Source organism: Calypte anna, chromosome 2 (genome assembly GCF_003957555.1).
Source record: "Calypte anna isolate BGI_N300 chromosome 2, bCalAnn1_v1.p, whole genome shotgun sequence".
Taxonomy (NCBI): domain Eukaryota; kingdom Metazoa; phylum Chordata; class Aves; order Apodiformes; family Trochilidae; genus Calypte; species Calypte anna.
The window spans coordinates 56516854-56535525 of record NC_044245.1 but is presented as its reverse complement, the minus strand read 5'-3'; the positions used below and the strand labels follow the sequence as shown (position 1 = coordinate 56535525).

At 40.4% G+C, this 18672-nt stretch overlaps 1 protein-coding gene across 3 annotated transcripts in view; it reads right to left on the bottom strand.

Annotated features, from left to right (window-relative positions):
- Window positions 1-18672, bottom strand: part of CDKAL1 (CDK5 regulatory subunit associated protein 1 like 1) — a 377489-nt gene that overhangs the window by 136310 nt on the left and 222507 nt on the right. For all 3 annotated transcript variants that reach the window (XM_030445448.1, XM_030445446.1, XM_030445447.1), the window contains one exon: window positions 70-215. In XM_030445448.1, the coding sequence (XP_030301308.1) occupies window positions 70-215 (146 nt within the window). The remainder of the gene's footprint in view (window positions 1-69; window positions 216-18672) is intronic.

Genomic DNA, 18672 nt, shown 5'->3' with positions numbered 1-18672 from the left:
TTTCAGCCACATATTCTTGACATTGCAAAAAACCTCAACACTGTTATTTTCTAAAATAAGTAGACTTACTTTTCTTTAAGGAAATCCACTACTTGTTTGAAGTCTGCAATGCAGTATTCTCTTTTCATATCCATGAGCACACTGTCAGACGCTGACTGGACTGGTATGTGCAGAAAAGCATATACTCTTGGGTGATTGAGAATCTTTGCCATTTCCTAGAAGTTATTAGAAGGGAGAAAGAGCTTTAAGGCACTATGAAAAGAACACACAAAACTCGTTTACTTATATTACAGAATGTTAGGGGTTGAAAGGGATTTCTCAAGATCATCTAGTCTACCCCTTCTGCTAAAGCAGCTTCAAAGAATGATAGAATGGGTAGGGTTGGAAGGGACCTTAAAGATCACCTAGTTCCATCCTCCTGCATAGGAAGGGACACCTTCCACTAGACCAGGTTGCTCAAGGTCCCATCCAACCTGGCCTTGAACACTTCCAGGGAGGAGGCAGCAACAACTTCCTTGGGCAGCCTGTGCCAGCATCTCACCACCCTCAAATTAAAGACTTTCTTCCTAATGTCTGATCTAAATCTCCCCTCTTCAAGTTTTAAATCATTTCCCCTTGTCCTTTCACTACACACCTGTGTGAAAAGCCCTACCCCAGCTTTTTGGAGGCCCCCTTCAGATATTGGAAGGTTGCTATAAGATCACTTCAGAGCCTCCTCTTCTCCAGGCTGAACAACCCCAACTTCCTCAGCCTGTCTTCATAGGGGAAGTGCTCCAGCCCACAGACCATTTTATTGGCTCTGCGCTGGGCATGCTCCAGGAGCTCTATGTCCTTCTTATGCTGAGGACTCCAGAACTGGACACAGTACTGCAGGTGGGGTCTCACAACAGCAGAGTAGAGAGGGAGAATCACCTCCCTTGACCGACTGTCTATGTGTCTCACACTCCATGTTACAGAAGCTAAAGGCATGGACTGGGAAGATTTCCCCATTGTAGATACAGAGCAGTTTAAGACCACTTAGAGAACCTTAAAGTGAACAAGTCCCTAGGACATGATGGGATTCACCCAGTCCTTCTGAAAGAACTGGAGGATGAAGTTGCAGAAATCATTTTCAAAACATTTCAAAAGTCATGGCAGGCTCATGAAGTACCAGCTGACTGGGAAAGGGGAAATATAACCCCTGTTTTCAAGAATGGAATAAAAGAAGACCCAGGGAACCAGGTGAGTCAGTCTCACCTCTATGCCTGGCAAGATCATGGAGCAAATCCTCCTGAAGGGTCTGCTAAGGCATGTGGATAATAAAGGGGGGACTGATGGCAGCCAGCACGGCTTCACAAAGGGCAAGTCTTGCCCGACTAATTTAGTAGCCTTTTATGATGTGGTCACAGACTCAGTGGACAAAGGCAGAGCAACAGATGTCATCTACCTGGACCTGTGCAAAGTATTTGATACTGGTCTGCACATTCTGATCTCTAAACTGGAATGATACAGATTTGATGGATGGACCACTTGTTGGATAAGGAACTGGCTGGATGGCTGCACCCAAAGAGTTGTGATAAATGGTTCAGTGTCCAAATGAAGATGTGTGATGAGTGGTGTTCCTCAAGGGTCAGTACTTGGACCGGTGCTGTTTAACACCTCTGTTGGTGATATGGACAGTGGAAATGAATGTAACCTCAGCAAGTTTGCTGATGACACCAAACTGTGTGGAGAAGTCAACATGTTAGAGGAAAGAGATGCCATCCAGAGGGACCCTGACAGGCTTGAGAAGAGGGCTCATGCAAACTGCATGAAGTTCAACAAAGTGCAAGTTCTGTACCTGGGTCAAGGGAATCCTTCCTCTTCATTAGGACACACTGGTCCTGCGCATGCAGGAGCTGACCCCTGAAAATGGACCAGCTTTCCTGGGCTTCCTTACCATCCAGGACTTTGTCCCATTCTACCTTACCAAGCAGATCCTAGAAGAGACTCAAAGTCTGCACTCAAGTGCCATCAGCTTACTTGGATCTTTTCTCACTTCCCTAAGGGTCTTGAATTCTACAGTATCATGGTCACTGCAGTCCAGTCTCCCATTTTTACATCACTCACCAGCACCTCTCTGATGGCAAGAACAAGATCAAGGAAAGCTTCTTTTCTGGTTGGTTTCTCTACCATTTGGAGATGAAAGCTGTTATCAAGAGAACTTCCAGGAACATCCTGGAATGCTGGTGCTTTGCTGCTCCAGCTGATGTTGGGATGATTAGTGTCCCCATGAGGACACTGCAAGTGTGGAGTGCATTTATCTGTCTAATGATGGCCTCATCCACTTGGTTGGGTGGCCTGTAGGAGAACCCTACTTGCCCCTGATTTCCCTTTAATCCTAACCTATAGGGTCTCTGTCACCTCCTCATCCATCCCTAGGTGGAACTCCACAGACATTGACGTAGAGGGTGACACCCCCTCCCTCTTTTACCCTTCCTGTCCTTCCTAAATAGTTTATACCCAGCCACCCCCATGCTCCAGTCATGGGAGCTGTCCAGCCAGGACACCAATAACCAATACATCACCAATAACACCACAGCCCAGAAGGCATGCAGACATGTGCCACTCCTGTTTGTTCACCATGTTTCATGCATTGGCACAGAAGCATTCAACATATGCACCCTTTAGAGCAGTCTTGCTGACAGTGCTTGTATGTATCCATACACATGCTTTCCTGTTGGCCTGTGATTCTTTTCTGGGGTCAGAGCATCTGTTAGTGGTTCTGTCCTCAACATGGTGTGTGTGGGACAAGCTAAGGATCCCTTCCCCCAGTCTCCCAAGTTTCAAGCTGTCCTAACTAAATTGTCCAGCCTCTGGCCAAAGATTCCTTCCCCCTTTTCTGACAGGTGGACCCATCAGCCTCCAGCAGACCAGCTTTATCAAAATGAGCTTTACGGTTTAGGTAGCCAAAGTCTTGATGCTGGCACCATTCCTTCAAGCATTTATTGACTTTTCCAGTTCTCTTTGCCCTTTCCTGCCCTTTTCCTTTGACTGGGAGGACTGATCAGAAGACTTCCTGTGCTCCTGAGTCCTTCACTGCTGCTCCCAGCACTCTGGAATCCTTCCTAATAGTCTTCATGTTACTCCTATTTGCTTTGTTGGTGCCCATGTGAAGTAGTAAAGAGTTCACATAAATAAAACAATTTTTTAAAAATCTCTAAAATAAAAAATCATAAAAAGTTTGCAGGTTGGGCAGAATCATGTCCAGGCAGGAGAAGGAGGCTGCACAACCTCTCCTGACAGTCTGTTCTAGTGCTTTGTCACACTCAAAGTAGTTTTTCCTCATGTTCAGATAGCTTCCTGTGTTCACAGTTACGCCCATTACCTCTTGGCCTGTCGCTAGGTACCACTGAAGAGTCTGGCCCCATCCTCTTGACACCCACCCTTTAGATATTTATAAGATCCCCTCTAAGGGGATCTCTCTTCCAGGCTAATAAGCATGGCAGTAAGTATCAGTAGCAATAGCAACACTTCTGAAACACAAACAATCCTGAGTTGCAGTGGACTTCTTTGAAACAACAGGGAAAGAAAAGAAGATTTGGAAGCAATTTTGTTTAGGAAAAAATAAGAAGGAAGAAGCTATCACATTTTCCTTCCTTTGAGATAGGGATGACATTCCCTACACAGTATTGGATATCCAGTTAGGAGAAAATTTTAGAGGCAAAGTATTGTGAAAGTTGGTGCTTTCAAAGAGTGGTTGTTCTCAGTTTCAGAAGATGGAAAGGGTTAGCTGCTTTCTTGTCAGTCAAGGAAGTTCTCAGATAGAAACGTGGGAATGTCTCTAATCACAGTATCCTTTAAGTTGGCCATTAGCTAATTAAGATATATCTGGCCATTTGTAAACATGCTGCAATACTTATCTGAAATATGTTATTTCACATGTTCATATATGTTCATGTAACACATAACCTGTGTTATTTCAGTGATAAGACTCCAGGAATCAAAAGCGTTTGGCTTTAAAATAGTTAGAGTTAATTAGGGGGCAGCTAAAAGCAGAGTGACAGCTTGAAAAGAGACAGAGATGCTATACCTTTTGTACAAACACAAAAGGTCAAAAAGAAAACAAACGTAACAGCAAAATGGAAACCAATTCCCCAAATCAAAGCCAAAGCAAACCCCTGGTTGAGGCTTGGCAGGGTATGGAACATGAGATAGAGAACAGAATATGGCAGTCGCATTTCTTCCATTTACACAATTAAGTATAGACAGCCTAGCAAGAAAGTTTAAATACTCTTAAAAATTGAGACAAAACAGCCTCTACATTGCATGCAATATGGTACGATATTTCCTGTTACCTTGCAAAATCAGTATTATTTTGGACAAAGAACTCACACAATCAGGTTTTTACTTAGGGTTTTCCTTTCCCCCTGTTCAGTGAGTTTACAGGATGCCGGCTGGTCAAGTGCTGCACTGCCTGCAGTTCTGCCAGGCAGTCAGGCTCACTCAAGACCACTTTCCCTGTTTTCTTTGACAGCATAGACATTCTGTCTGAACATTCATACCAATGCCAGATAGAGTTGTTAAATTCAACTATTTACAAATTCTTTCCAGACTATTAATCAGCAATATAAATCATGCATCTGTATTTTCTCTCTGTATTTCTACAAGGTTGGCCTAGATTGTTCAAAGAGACGGTAAACACTCTCATGCCTTTTAACTTTCATGTACCTGCCTTTTAAAAGCACTGATTTTTAAAGCAAGAGGAAAAAAAGACTCAACCAACACCTTTCATCTAACAAACACATGTGTACAAAACCGGAACACTCTCAAATAGCTTTTGAAAGTAGTTTTCAAAGTTTCTGTCTAAGATCCTATTACATTAATGTCTATGAGAATTGGTTACTTTGTTCTGAGGAATATCTACTCTATTTCAGGTGTATAAATTAAACATTACAGAAATAACTACACTAATAACAGAGCATGTACAATTTGATGCACAGCAAGGCTGCTTGCAGTGGAACCTGGATTCATGAATAGAAGAGTAAAGAAAAGGACAGCATGTATCCACACAAATTTTATGTGTCCATTTCAAACGGAACCATTTGACTATGCCCTTAATAATTTTAGATGCTCAGCAAGATAAATTTTCAAAATGAAATAGAGGAGAAAAAAATCTGTAAAATAAAGTTAAAAAATGAGGAAAACTTTCCTTCTCATTGAGGCTTTAGAAAATACTGTACACATAGCTTATATGAAGCATCCTACTTGCCAACTGTGGGGTTTTTTTGCTTATCAGTAATAAAATGTTTTGATAACATGAGAAAAGGCAAAAGCACCACTAAGCTATGCACCACAAGCCATATTATTCTTATCTCTTATTTAGAGCACTTAATTCTAATTTCAAAAACATAGTTATAAGAAACCAGTGAATCAAGTTTCATAAAATATTCCTGAATCTGCCGAGTTCTTTAAAATAACTCATTCTACAGTATAGAAAAAACATAATTCTTTCTCACTCCTCTCAAATTTTGCATCTTCTGAATAACAGCCTCTTCAATGCGTTCACTTTGTGAATTCTTTTTGGAGGTAATAAACTTTTTATTAGAATTTCTAGCCACAGAAGTGTTACTTTATTCCAGCTTTTGTAATGCTGAGAATAATTTGAAACTTAAAAACCAGATTCTCTAGTTACGTGAAAAATTTGTGTTTCATTTGTTTTCCACTCTTTGTCACCTTAAAAGATGGAAGTTTTGTTGCAAAGTATGAAATGAAAATGAAATCCTAAAACCTACAAAGTGTTTTCCCCTCTAGATGATCTCAAGATAAAACACCCAGCTAACGCCAAAGCCACTAGTTGCTTATTTTATGGTAATATGAAGAATCCTGCTTGTGCCATGTTTGATTTGTTCCAGTGGGATGTGGGTGAGTGGGAGCTTACAACTACACTGCCTGTAAGAGGAACCAAACAGAGTTCAACAGTCAGTAAGGCAAGACTCGAGGCAGAACTGCTTCTTCTAGTTAACCCTCATTTAAAAAATAGAAACCATATGGATTTTGCAGTCACTGTTGTAGATATCTTTAGGATTAAGAACACAATTGTTGTTATTTAAGTTCATTTTTTCCTGGTTCTATATGAATAGGACACAAAATACTTGACATTAATTAACTGAACTTTTTTCAACTGTCACTACAGGTCCCTGTACACACTAAAAGCTATGAAAAGTACATTAAGAAACATGACTGGTAATTCCCTGTGCTTGAGTCACCATGACCTGAACAACTTGCTTCCTAGCAAAAGGATTTTGGCCTCTTCCAGCAGTGAAGCTCAAAGAAATTCTCATCCATATGGAAACATGACAAAATGGCACTCTCTCAGAAATTATTCTCCTTGTGGCAGGCAGATGTTAGTTTGAGATATGTCATGAAGCGTGTTTGCTGACTGTTGTCTTTCAGAAGCCCAGTGGTGCCACCACTGTCAGGGTCTGGATGAAAATCAAGTGGCTGTGGTCCATTTTATAAATTCCTCTGCTGTAGAAGAGTTCAGGAACAGATGTGATCCAGTGATGCAGGCATGGCAACGATGACACAGTATGATCTAGTCTGGAAAGCCCGTAACAGTTTTGTTAAAACTAATGAGCAGGGAGCCTTCACTCTGCCCATCCATCCCTTGTGAGTAATAGTGCTGTAGAACTGCACACCTTCCCAAGGACACTGGTTGGAAGGCAATGCTTTCTTCTCAACTTCATACAAAATGTGGAAGATGTAATGAAATCATATGATAGGCAAGCTTAGTGGCAACCTCTGCCCCATGTAATACAACATGACTTATGCCCAGGTCTTTATCCTATTATTAGGATAAAGGAAGGTCACACTGGAGCAGTTAGAAGCCTACACAATTCTGACCAATGTAATTTGAACCTTAAAATCAAATCTTTGGATTGCCAGATGGAGGGCAAAAATCTCTTTTGTCATATGAGAAAAATGCCTTTCACATTACCAAACAAAAACCTGGTATTAGGCCACCCTTAGAAATGGATATAAACCAGACTGCAAGCTGTAATTTGCTGATAGGAGAATGAACTCTGATAGCCGTATGCTCAGCCCTAGCTGTTCCCAGCTGTTCACCTAGGTGTGGGATCTCTGTTGCCTCCAACCTCATAAAATACACAAAATCCTAGCTAGCCAAGCAATTTTTTCTCCCTCAAGGCTATATATTAAGCCTAATCTCTGAAGAACTAAACTAAGTCAAACAAAAATCATCTACATGTCTTCAAAAATTTGCCACTTCTTTAATTAAAAATGAGGATGGGGTAACAGATCTTTCAAAAAAGTGGCACTCAGGTAATACAATCCTGTATTTCATATTTGAAAGCTTCAGTTGAGGTTTGTTACATCTCTTCCCATGAATTAGTGCACAAATAAGGAAACACTCAGCACCAAATATTGGCTACCCGATTTTTACTTTTAATCAGAAATATCAAGAACTAAACCACTCAGTTAAAAAAACTCTATTTCTCTCCAAGAGAAAGACTTCTGGCATCCACTTGCAAAATGTGCCTCTTCATCCTGGTTGGGTGGTCTATGACAGCCTCCCAGCAGAATATCTGCCTTGCTGGCTTCTCCCCCAATCCGCACCACTAAGCACTCAACCATTTTGTCTCAATTGATGAGCTCTATACAGTCAAAACATTCCCTCACACACAGAGCCACCTCACCACCTCTCCTTCCTTCCCTCTGAGGACCTTATATATTTTCTCCATGATACTCAATAATTTCTCATCATCAAGCACTCTTCAAATTAAATATTTTTTTCCAGTCATAAATTAATATTCCTCCTTGCAGTATGTCTTAGAAACACGCATTGGGAAGTTCCCTAAAAGGGTGATTCATTGCAACAGTGTACTGCTGCTTTAAATAACTGTCTCAATCACATTTTATGCCATTAAAACCTTGAAAATTAATTAAAGCATAGAGAAGCACACAGTTACACTAGGCAAACAGGACCATCATACTAGTTTTTTGTCCTCAAAAAATTGGATGAGTGAAATGGATTGCTAGTTTCATCCATACTATACATTTGTTCACCTCCTTGAAAATGGGAATCCCATATGATATATAAGAACTAATGGTTTCTACTCAGAAGAGAGTCTCTGAATGAATGGCACACCCTAGCAAGACTCAGCTGCACCATGACGGATCAGTGTCAAAAAGTCCCTTTATTGTTTCCCTCTATTTCAAACAAGCAATCACAACAGCTGAAATAGCTTCTGCTTTAGCAGGTTACAGTGGAAGGAAAGTAGTGCAAAGTTTCAATCAAAACCTACACCTTTAGGCAAGCGCAGTGTCTTTCTTTGTAGATATGCAATTTGCTGAGTTAAATTTCAGTAAGATATTAAAAGACAAAGACTGATATAATAGAATTTATGTTCTTTGGTGGCCTCTTCTACATTAAACATAACTAAAATAGATTAATCAAAAGACCGCGTAGAAAAATTTTGTCTTCTCCTCAATTCACAATGATACGGAAACCCAAAGCCAGCATTACATGCAGCTTTATTAAACTTCCTAGAACATACTGTATTTCCTTTCTCTCATTTTTAAAGAAGAATCATCTCAAAAACCAAACAAAAACCAAAACCAAACCCACGACCTTTTTTTAAAAAAATGCCAAAGCCTAATGAAACAAGCAGCCTTACTGAAGATTATGTACATGATGCTGCAAAGCACAGTAAATGTGCTCATCTATCAAAAATACAAAGGGGTTTATGCATCTAAACTTTTGCAGCAGCATGCAGTGTAGTTAGTAGAACCTTACTTATTATAATACAAATAACTAGGGAAGTGAGATCTTACTTGTTTTTCAATTAAGACAGAAATTAAAAGATGGCACAGTTTGTTATGCAATCTATGCATTTGACAATACCTTCTACTCAAATGCCTTGAAGTGCATTGTAACTGTCAGATTTACCACTTCAGTTAGTAAAAATAGTTTCTCAAATATATACTACACATTCTTTGCAGAAACTGCTCAATTAATGGTGATTTTTATTCTCTGCTAGTAATCCTCTAACAAAGTAAGACACAGCTCCACGTCTGCTGGGATGAAACAGTATTATAAGTAATTGACAGACAACCTGCCACTCAACACAAAAGTGGATCTGTCTGCATTTAAATACTCTGTTTTTGTGGCATTCAAAAAACAAGAGTAACATTCATATGAGCAAATCATAAGGCATAGTTAACACACACAGCTTTAACTGGTCAAGCAATGTGCTAGTGTTAACCCCTTTTTGCAGCACCAGTTTTTATGCACAGTTTATTAAGCACTGGATGCATGCATAAAATATTGTCTTCATAGAGTACTGAATCTTGCCTAAATAAAAGCAGGGTTTTTTTCCATGTTTGTCAAAGCATTTATTTCTAACAGTGTTACAAAGAACAGGAGCTTCACTCCCAGAACCCACATATTTCCTTCCATATTAAATGGAAGCAAACCGGTATTTTTCATCAAAATTCCCAATACAATAACATTTTTAAGGTTTTAAGAACATACAGGATTCACAAATACAACACAAAACCTTCAAGAAGAGTAAGATTTTGATATTTATTAAGCCAAATCATACTCACCAGCTAGCAGCAATCATTTCACCAAGCATTTATGTACATTAGAACCTGCTGTGTCTGAGATGTTAAAACTCGGGAGAAAGTAGTGTGACAGTATGTATCCCAAAGTACAGTCACCCCTTTCCTAGCCTCATAATATCCGAATACACATCTTGGGAATAATGTGTATTTAAAATAATTCAAAAAGTTCCCATAATAGTGTTTTAGTACTTAAAGAAAAAAGTTGGAATACACATAGCAAAAATGCACACAGTCTACATGGGATGAATAAGCAGTTAACATTATACCGAAGAAAAAAAATAAGCCTTTCTTGCCCCCCACCCCTTTTTTCTTTTTTTAAAGCATGGGTGAAACTTCCCATCTCTTCCTCACATTAGTATCTGAGATTTTCTTCAAATTTACCACAAACCTCATAGTAATAAGAGGTCAGGAGCATAACTATTTTTTTATTTAAATGTATGCTACAGTTTTAATTTTTTCTAGTCAAAACCAACAGATTTTAATTGGTGCTTTCAAATGCAGCAGTCCATGAAAATAAAAATATTAACAGAATAAAAGCAAATACATGCCCTAAAGGCCTTTTAATTCCTGAAATCATGCCGCCCTTCTATTTGCCATTGAAGAATGTGTGTAAACACATTTTTAAACGTTTTACAAACCAGCTTACATTCTAGTTTGTTCAAAACTTGTGTAGATGCACGAGTCTCAAAAACATTTGGTGCACTCAGGAAAAAAGAAAAATATGGAAAAAAGAAAAGTAAATTAGTAATTTAACTGTAGCATGTATGTATGTGCTGTGGCGGGGCACATTTGAGGAAGCCATCTGTAAGGTATCATCTTCAGCGAGGTCAAGCATAAACACTAAGCTGACATGAAAAATCAAAGCAGGAGAGCACAGAAATACTACCACGACTTGTGGTACAGTACACTTGGCACTCCTTATGGATTTAAAGACACCACCACCATGCAGACTCCATCTCAATGGTTAGAGTATCACTCAAATGTCCTGAATTAATAACAGAGATAAAGCCCACAGATGGCATATGGTATGGTTGCAGACAGACTCATTTTGACAGGTGACAAAGACAACTACTGATCTTAGTCATGTGAAATTAAGCACTTACGGGACTGGCAGGTGTGAACTGCCTCCTTTATACGGATTTGGAAGCATCCCATCACTCACAGAAAGTGCTGTACTAAAATCCCAGACAACTCTGGAAGTACAACTAATACTAACTCTGCAAAGGAAGTAAGCTAAGGCTGAGATGGGAGCCCGTGTCTTCTGACAGTCCAGATGATCTGCATCCCTTTTCGATTTGGACAGAGCCTCAGGTACTGAACAAGAAAATGAAGCTTAAAACCCGAGGAAAAGTGAAAGATATTCAATGCAAAAATTAGTCTCTAACAGTATGCCACTAACATTAATTCATTTCAACCTTCTATTTATTTGGCCTAATTTGACTTTTTGGACTAACTCCCATTCACCATTTATCTACCACTACTTTTTGCAGCCATCCCTCAATATCAGCCACTGCATGTGAATGTAAAACATTCTCACTAGAGCACTAGTCAGTAACTCCACAATACAATTGTAGAATAAATGGAGGATACTTCTAAAGCAGGATATATACCTTATGTCATTATACCTTATACTTTTAGTCCATGTTATACTATCGGACAGTAACATCTTTGCCATCTGCCAGTCTGTGTAATTTGATCAGTAGCTCTGCGCAAGTACAGATGGGTAAGAGCACACATAATAACTGTACCCATGTGCATTCATTGCAAATTCTGCTAGGACTACAAAATGGAACCTAATATTAACATTCTTCTTCATCATTAATATTTCATAAAACAAAAATATTCTGAGCTAAAACTTTTTTTCCCTGACTAAAGTTCATGTGGGTTTAACAATAGTTTCTGCCATGTGGATAAAATCCCAAGTTTTCCTCAATGTCCTATGGCATCAACATATGAAGAGAGGACAGGACACTGGACAGGGGCACATAAATCTCAAACAGAGATTTTTGAGATAACTTGAAATAAGCAAGCTATATGTGTTAAGCTGTACACATTCAAACAGACTGATAAGACTATGGTCACTTTGGAAAACATAATACTATTTCCACTGGTTGGCCAGATTTTTCTGAGGAAAATTTAGGATCTCTTCTGCAGCAAAACTGCAAACCCCGACTTCTTTCTCAGTTTTAATATCATAATCAAGAGAAATAATGTTGGGTTCTCAGGTAATTCAGTATTTTTAAGCATACCAAATAACCCTCTCTGTTGTACCAACATGCAGCACTGGCTGTGTTTGTGTTAATGTGCTGGTTGAAAGCAGCAATCAAACCATGAAGTGAATGGTTGGAACAAGTGCTTGGTGGGAACAGAGGGATTCAAACCAAAGATCTGCCTTTGAAATAGCTTTTACCATGGCTAGTGGTAAAGTCTGGTTAAGGGGACTAGATTTATTTTGAAGTGAATACTCAAAAATTAACACGATGTAGATACAGAGCCTTGACTACCAAATTCTACAGTCTCCTGATTGGCTTTTATTGCTCCTTACTACTTGCTAACGTAAGTGCAGACATCATGTGCAGCTAAAGAAAACAACAGATTAAAAAAAATATATCTGAGATAATAACCTGAATAATGATGAGAAAAGCTCTTTTTCTAGTGACTTAGCTCTGTGTGCAGCCTATCAAAGAGATTAATATCCTGGTCAGAATATCTCTGCTCAGAATCCAATCCACTGTACACTTCCTAAGCAGACCATACCTTAGAGGATGTTTATGAAATACTTTTTTTAGAGGAAAAAGAAAGAAACTATAATCACTTTGGCACTTGCAAAAAAAATCTCATTTTAAAAGCAGTTCATCAAGCAGCTTAACCAAAAGTGGGCTGCATATCTTCAAAGAGAAAGCTATTCCACCTATACCCAGAAAACACATGCAGTGACAAAAAAATCATTTTTTTTTTTACATTTATTAAGTAACTGGATACAATCTCTATTTTCCTGAGAACCATCAACATGCTAACTACAATTTAACTGAAGTATCTCCTGTCTAGCTACATCTTAGAGATCCACCTGAGAAACACAAACATTTTAAGACAGGCATATTTCAAAGGACTAAGGGGTGAGGGCAGTAAAGCAAAACCAAATATTCAAAATAATTCTGAGGATAACTCCACATGCTGCTAGAACAGTATGTCCAATTTAGGCTTCAATTGTACATAAAGTGATATATTTAAAAATTTTTAGTCTTTTTATTTCAAATTTCCTCCCATTCTGACAACTGAAAGTAAATGGAAACTCCAGCAAAGAGTAAAAGAAACCTGAAAATTCCAAGCACATACACAAAACAGTGACCTGATGCTTTGAATGATCAGACATTAAATAAATACCTACCTATTTGAAGGAAAACAGTTGTTTGTGAAATGTTCTGAAACTTACATTTAAGTACAAAAACAGTTCTAACGATTGAGGAATTCATGCAAAACTACATGTCAGTATTTAAATATGTACATAATGTCTTTGGACATTATTATTCATTCTATTCGAGACTCCCTCAACTAATTCAGCCCTCAGATTATTATCCACTGCTGGTAGTCCAGGCTGGCAGTGATGACACTGCTGGACGAAGTACAAAGGTGATTAAAAAGGACTTCAAGGCACTGGGTCGTTTAGTTGATGGGTCAGGAGCACAGGTGGTGTTCGCTTCAGTTCCAGCAGTAGAAGACCTGAATGAGGAGAGAACTAGGAAAACTTATCTGACAATAGCTGGCTAAGAGACTGGTGCCACCGGCGGAACTTTGGGTTTTTCGACCACGGGACAACTTCCAGACTACCTAGTGTCCCCAAATCAGATGGGCTTCATCTAACTAACAAGGGGAAAAGGACTCCAGCTTGTAAGATGGAGAGGCTGATAAGGAGAGCTTTAAACTAGGTTTGAAGGGGGATGGGGTTGAAACTGGGCTCTCCAGAAAGGAGCCCAAGGGTGGACAGCCCAAGCTAAGAGACAAACCAGCAGCCCAGCTGAAGTGCATGTACACCAATGCACGCAGCATGGGCAACAAACAAGAGGAGCTGGAAGCCATCGTGCAACAGGAAAGCTATGATGTAGTCGCTATCACGGAAACGTGGTGGGATGACTCCCATGACTGGAATGCTGCCATGGGTGGCTACAGGCTCTTCAGAAGGGATGGGCAGGGTAGGAGAGGTGGAGGGGTAGCTCTGTATGTTAGAGAGTCTCTTGACACTGTAGAAGTTGAGGTCAGCAATAATAAGGTGGAGTGCCTGTGGATTAGAATCAGAGGAAAGGCCAACAAGGCTGATATCGTCATGGGAGTCTGTTACAGACCACCCAATCAGAATGATGAGGATGATGGATTCCACAGGCAGCTGGCGGATGTCTAAAAATCGTCATCCCTTGTTCTTGTGGGCGACTTTAACCTGCCAGACATCTGCTAGGAACTCCACACCACAGAGAGGAAGCGGTCTAGGAGATTCCTAGAGTGTATAGAGGATAATTTCCTGCTCCAACTAGTAAATGAGCCTAATGAGTAAAATGACTAAATGAGCCTAAGAGTAAATGGAGTCCCGCTTGACCTTCTTTTCAAAAACAAGGAGGAGCTGGTGGGAGATGTGGTGGTCGGTGGACGTCTGGGACTCAGCGATCATGAAATAATAAAGTTTTCAATATTCAGGGATACAAGGAGGGCCGCCAATAAAACCTCTACGCTGGACTTCCGGAGGGCAGATTTTGGCCTATTCAGAAGACTTTTTTCAGAGTATACCCTGGGAAACAGACCTTGAAAACAAAGGGGTCCAGGAGGGATGGACGTACTTCAAGGAGCAAGTTTTGAAAGCACAGGAGCAGGCTGTCCCGGTGTGCCGAAAGGCGAGCCGGCGGGGAAGACGACCGGTCTGGCTGAATTGGGAGACTCTGAAAGAAATTAGGGTTAAGAAGAGGGCCTACCAATTATGGAAAAAAGGGCTAACTACTCAGGAGGAATTTAGGAATATAGTCAGGTTTTGTAGAAAGAAAATTAGAGAGACAAAGGTACAATGTGAACGGAATCTCGCCACCTCTGTGAAGGATAACAAAAAGTCCTTCTACAAATACATCAGCAGCAAAAGAAGGGGCAAGGAAAACATCCATTCTTTACTGGACACGGGTGGGAATATAGTTGTCAAAGATGAAGAAAAGGCTGAGGTATTTAACACCTTCTTTACCTCAGTTTTCAACAGAAAGATAGGTTACCCTGAGGACAGCTGGCTTCTGGAGCTTATAGAAGGAGACAAGAATCTAAACAGCCCCCCTGTAATCCTGAAGGACACAGTCAGTGACCTACTGAGATGCTTGGATCCCCACAAGTCTATGGGGCCAGATGGGATCCACCCAAGGGTGGTGAAAGAGCTGGCAGAAGAGCTCACCAAGCCTCTCTCTGTCATCTACCAACAGCCCTGGCTCACTGGGGACATCCCAGATGATTGGAAGTTGGCGAATGTCATGCCAATCCACAAAAAGGGCCGGAAAGAGGACCCAGGAAACTACAGGCCTGTCAGCCTGACCTCAGTGCCTGGCAGGGTCATGGAACAGATCATCCTGGGGCAATCACACAGCACCTGCAGGATGGACAAGGGATTAGACCCAGCCAGCATGGGTTTAGAAAAGGCAGGTCATGCCTGACCAACCTGATCTCCTTTTATGACTGGTGGATGAGGGGAAGGCTGTGGATGTGGTCTACCTGGACTTCAGCAAAGCATTTGACACCGTCTCCCACAGCATTCTCCTGAAAAAGCTGTCAGCCCACAGCTTGGACAGGAGCACTCTGCATTGGGTTAGGAACTGGCTGGAGGGCTGGGCCCAGAGAGTGGTGCTGAACAGGGCTGCATCCAGTTGGCAGCCGGTCACTAGTGGTGTCCCCCAGGGATCAGTGTTGGGCCCAGTTCTGTTCAATATCTTTATAGATGATTTAGATGAGGGGATTGAGTCCATCATCAGCAAGTTTGCAGACGACACTAAGCTGGGGGGAAGTGTGGATCAGCTGGAAGGCAGGAGGGCTCTGCAGAGGGACCTGGACAGACTGGAGAGTTGGGCTGATTCCAATGGGATGAGGTTCAACAAGGCCGAGTGCCGGGTCCTGCACTTTGGCCACAACAACCCCATGCAGTGCTACAGGCTGGGGACAGAGTGGCTGAGAGCAGCCCAGGCAGAAAGGGACCTGGGAGTCTGGATTGACAGGAAGCTGAACATGAGCCAGCAGTGTGCCCAGGTGGCCAAGAAGGCCAATGGCATCCTGGCCTGTATCAGGAACAGCGTGGCCAGCAGGTCCAAGGAAGTGATTCTGCCCCTGTACTCAGCGCTGGTGAGGCCACACCTTGAGTACTGTGTCCAATTCTGGGCCCCTCAGTTTAGGAAGGATATCAAGGTCCTGGAGTAGGTCCAAAGGAGGGCAACTAAGCTGGTGAAGGGACTCGAGCACAGACCCTTTGAGGAGAGGCTGAGGGAGCTGGGGCTGTTCAGCCTCAAGAAGAGACGGCTCAGGGGAGACCTCATCACTCTCTACAACTCCCTGAAAGGAGGTTGGAGCCAGGGGGGGGCTGGTCTCTTTTCCCAGGCAACTTTCAACAAGACAAGAGGGCATGGTCTTAAGTTGTGCCAGGGGAAGTTTAGGTTAGATATTAGAAAGAATTTCTTTACGGAGAGAGTGATCAGGCATTGGAATGGGCTGCCCAGGGAAGTAGTGGATTGTCCATCCCTGGAGATATTTAAAAAGAGACTAGATGTGGCACTTAGTGCCATAGTCTAGCAACTGCAACGGTGGTTCAAGGGTTGGACTTGATGATCTCTGAGGTCCCTTCCAACCCAGCCAATTCTGTGATTCTATGATTCTATGGAAACCAGTATTTTTTTAACATTTAACTTCCAATGGAGTCTTATGAGAGAAAATAAATGTATTTGTATAAACTTAGTTATTAGCTTTGGAGGGTACAATTAAGACTGACATAAAACTTTTACCTTCAGGTAAGCTTCAATAAATACAGCAAAACTCTACTCAAAATCATTGCTTTCAGAATGAGTGTCTATGGAAGCTATGCCCAGATCTTAAAATGAATTCATGCTTTTACATAACTGCTGCTATTCTATGCCAGTTGTCAGTCGTGTTCATTACTAAAGTGAAATAAACCTTTGCCTAGCGGTTGCATATATACGGTCCTACGCAATTGCTGTGATATTCTGATTTTTTTAAAAAATAAATTATTATAACCACTTTTTCCTTTTGGTTGGTTATAAAAAGTGACCTGTGGGGTTTTTTTTGTTTTTTGTTTTTTTTCCAGAAAGCAAAAAATCACCCTAGCTAGCAAATTAATTTCTAACAAAATAGACCGATAAAATGCAGCATCTTCTAAAACAATGAAAGATGTTTTAAACTGAATAACACAGCTTCATACCTTTCTTGGGAGATAACAGAACTACATCTGGATTTTATCTTCATCAGCTGGCATGAAAATTAATCAACTTCTCATTTTATTTATTTTGTTTTTTAAAGAAATCATAGCTTCACTCTTTCCTCAACTGCTGGAAAGTTAAAAGCACATTTCCTATGGAAAGTTTATTTTGTCTGGTAAAAATATATACAGGAGACTGCCAGCAACTCCCAGTGATGTTTCAGATACAAGTCTGGTAAGCTTGGATGAAGTGACTTGAAAAAAAAACCCACAGAAAGTGAAAAAAAAAAATTGCAAATTTAGTTTGATAAAATATCAAAATTATTTCACCAAACTACAAGTTCAGAAATACTTGGTCATAAATGAAACAGAAATGTGATTAAATAAGCCTTTAAAAAAATGTATATAAACTGAAGAGGACAGGCAACATCAGATGTTGCTATTGTCCAAAAAGTCTCTTGTATACATTACACATGTTCTGGACAGCAATATTCACAGTACACTTTCAGTGGAACTTTTATTAAAGTCACTTGCTCTGCCAACACACTTAAAGATGCATTTTTAAAAGAGGTTTTCTGGAATACAGACCAAGTCAAAGAGAGTCCTATCTGCAGCACTTTCTACAAAAATTAGAAACAAGAAGGCTAGAGATCATAAATCAAAACCATTCACAGGTCTGTGACATGCTCACACTCACTGTATGAAGGAAAGCAATATACTTTCCACCTTGGTCAAATATACAAATTAAGACTATTACATTGTTCCTTTAGCTGGGCAGAGAAGTCTCTTAGTTCCAGCAACTGATTTAAAAAAACAAAACAAAACAAAACACCTCTGAGAGTACTCATAAAACCAGAAGCAGTGACAAAAGGAGCAGCCTATGCTAAAACACTTTTATCGAATGCAAATTAAAAATGAAAGCAAAGACACTAACTGTGAAAAATACTAAAATCTTGTCTTGCTTTTGTACAAGATGCAGAAAAAAGTTAGAACTACAAAAAGAAGAAAAACTTGTGACAGATAAGAGAGTTTGAGACAGAATGCAAAGCTCGAAGAAACACAACCAAACCACTTCTTAAAGATTTTTATTCACTGTGTTGTTAAGACTTAGTGAAGTCTGTGTTACACCAAAGAACAAAACAACAACTGGGGAAATTTCCTGTAATTTTCTGCAGCTTGTATTCTTTATCTGCTGAAGTGAAAAACTGCTTATTCCTATCAAGATGAGATTCCTCTGGCCCATGTGCTTCAACAAGGAAAGGTGCAGTCAGGGAACCCCAGTGAGAAAATACTGTACTTGACACCTTAAGAAAAAGTAAGTGCTACAATGAATTCCGAAATATCTTGGGGAAAGCACCCTGGACACCAGCTATTTACCTGGTTATGTGACATGTTTACAAAATTTACCTTACACTGTATACTTCCCTGCTTTTTCCTCTTCTTTAAAGCTTAAGATTCTTTATAGAACACTTCTCATGAATTTCAATAAATTAATTTGCTGACAGAATCCAACTAAACCAACCAATCTTGGAGACAAACTTTCACTTCTGCTTTGCACACATCTGATATTCCTTGAAGTTCACATTGCTGAACAGGTTCTTGCTTCTAATCTGACTGAACTACTTTGTTAC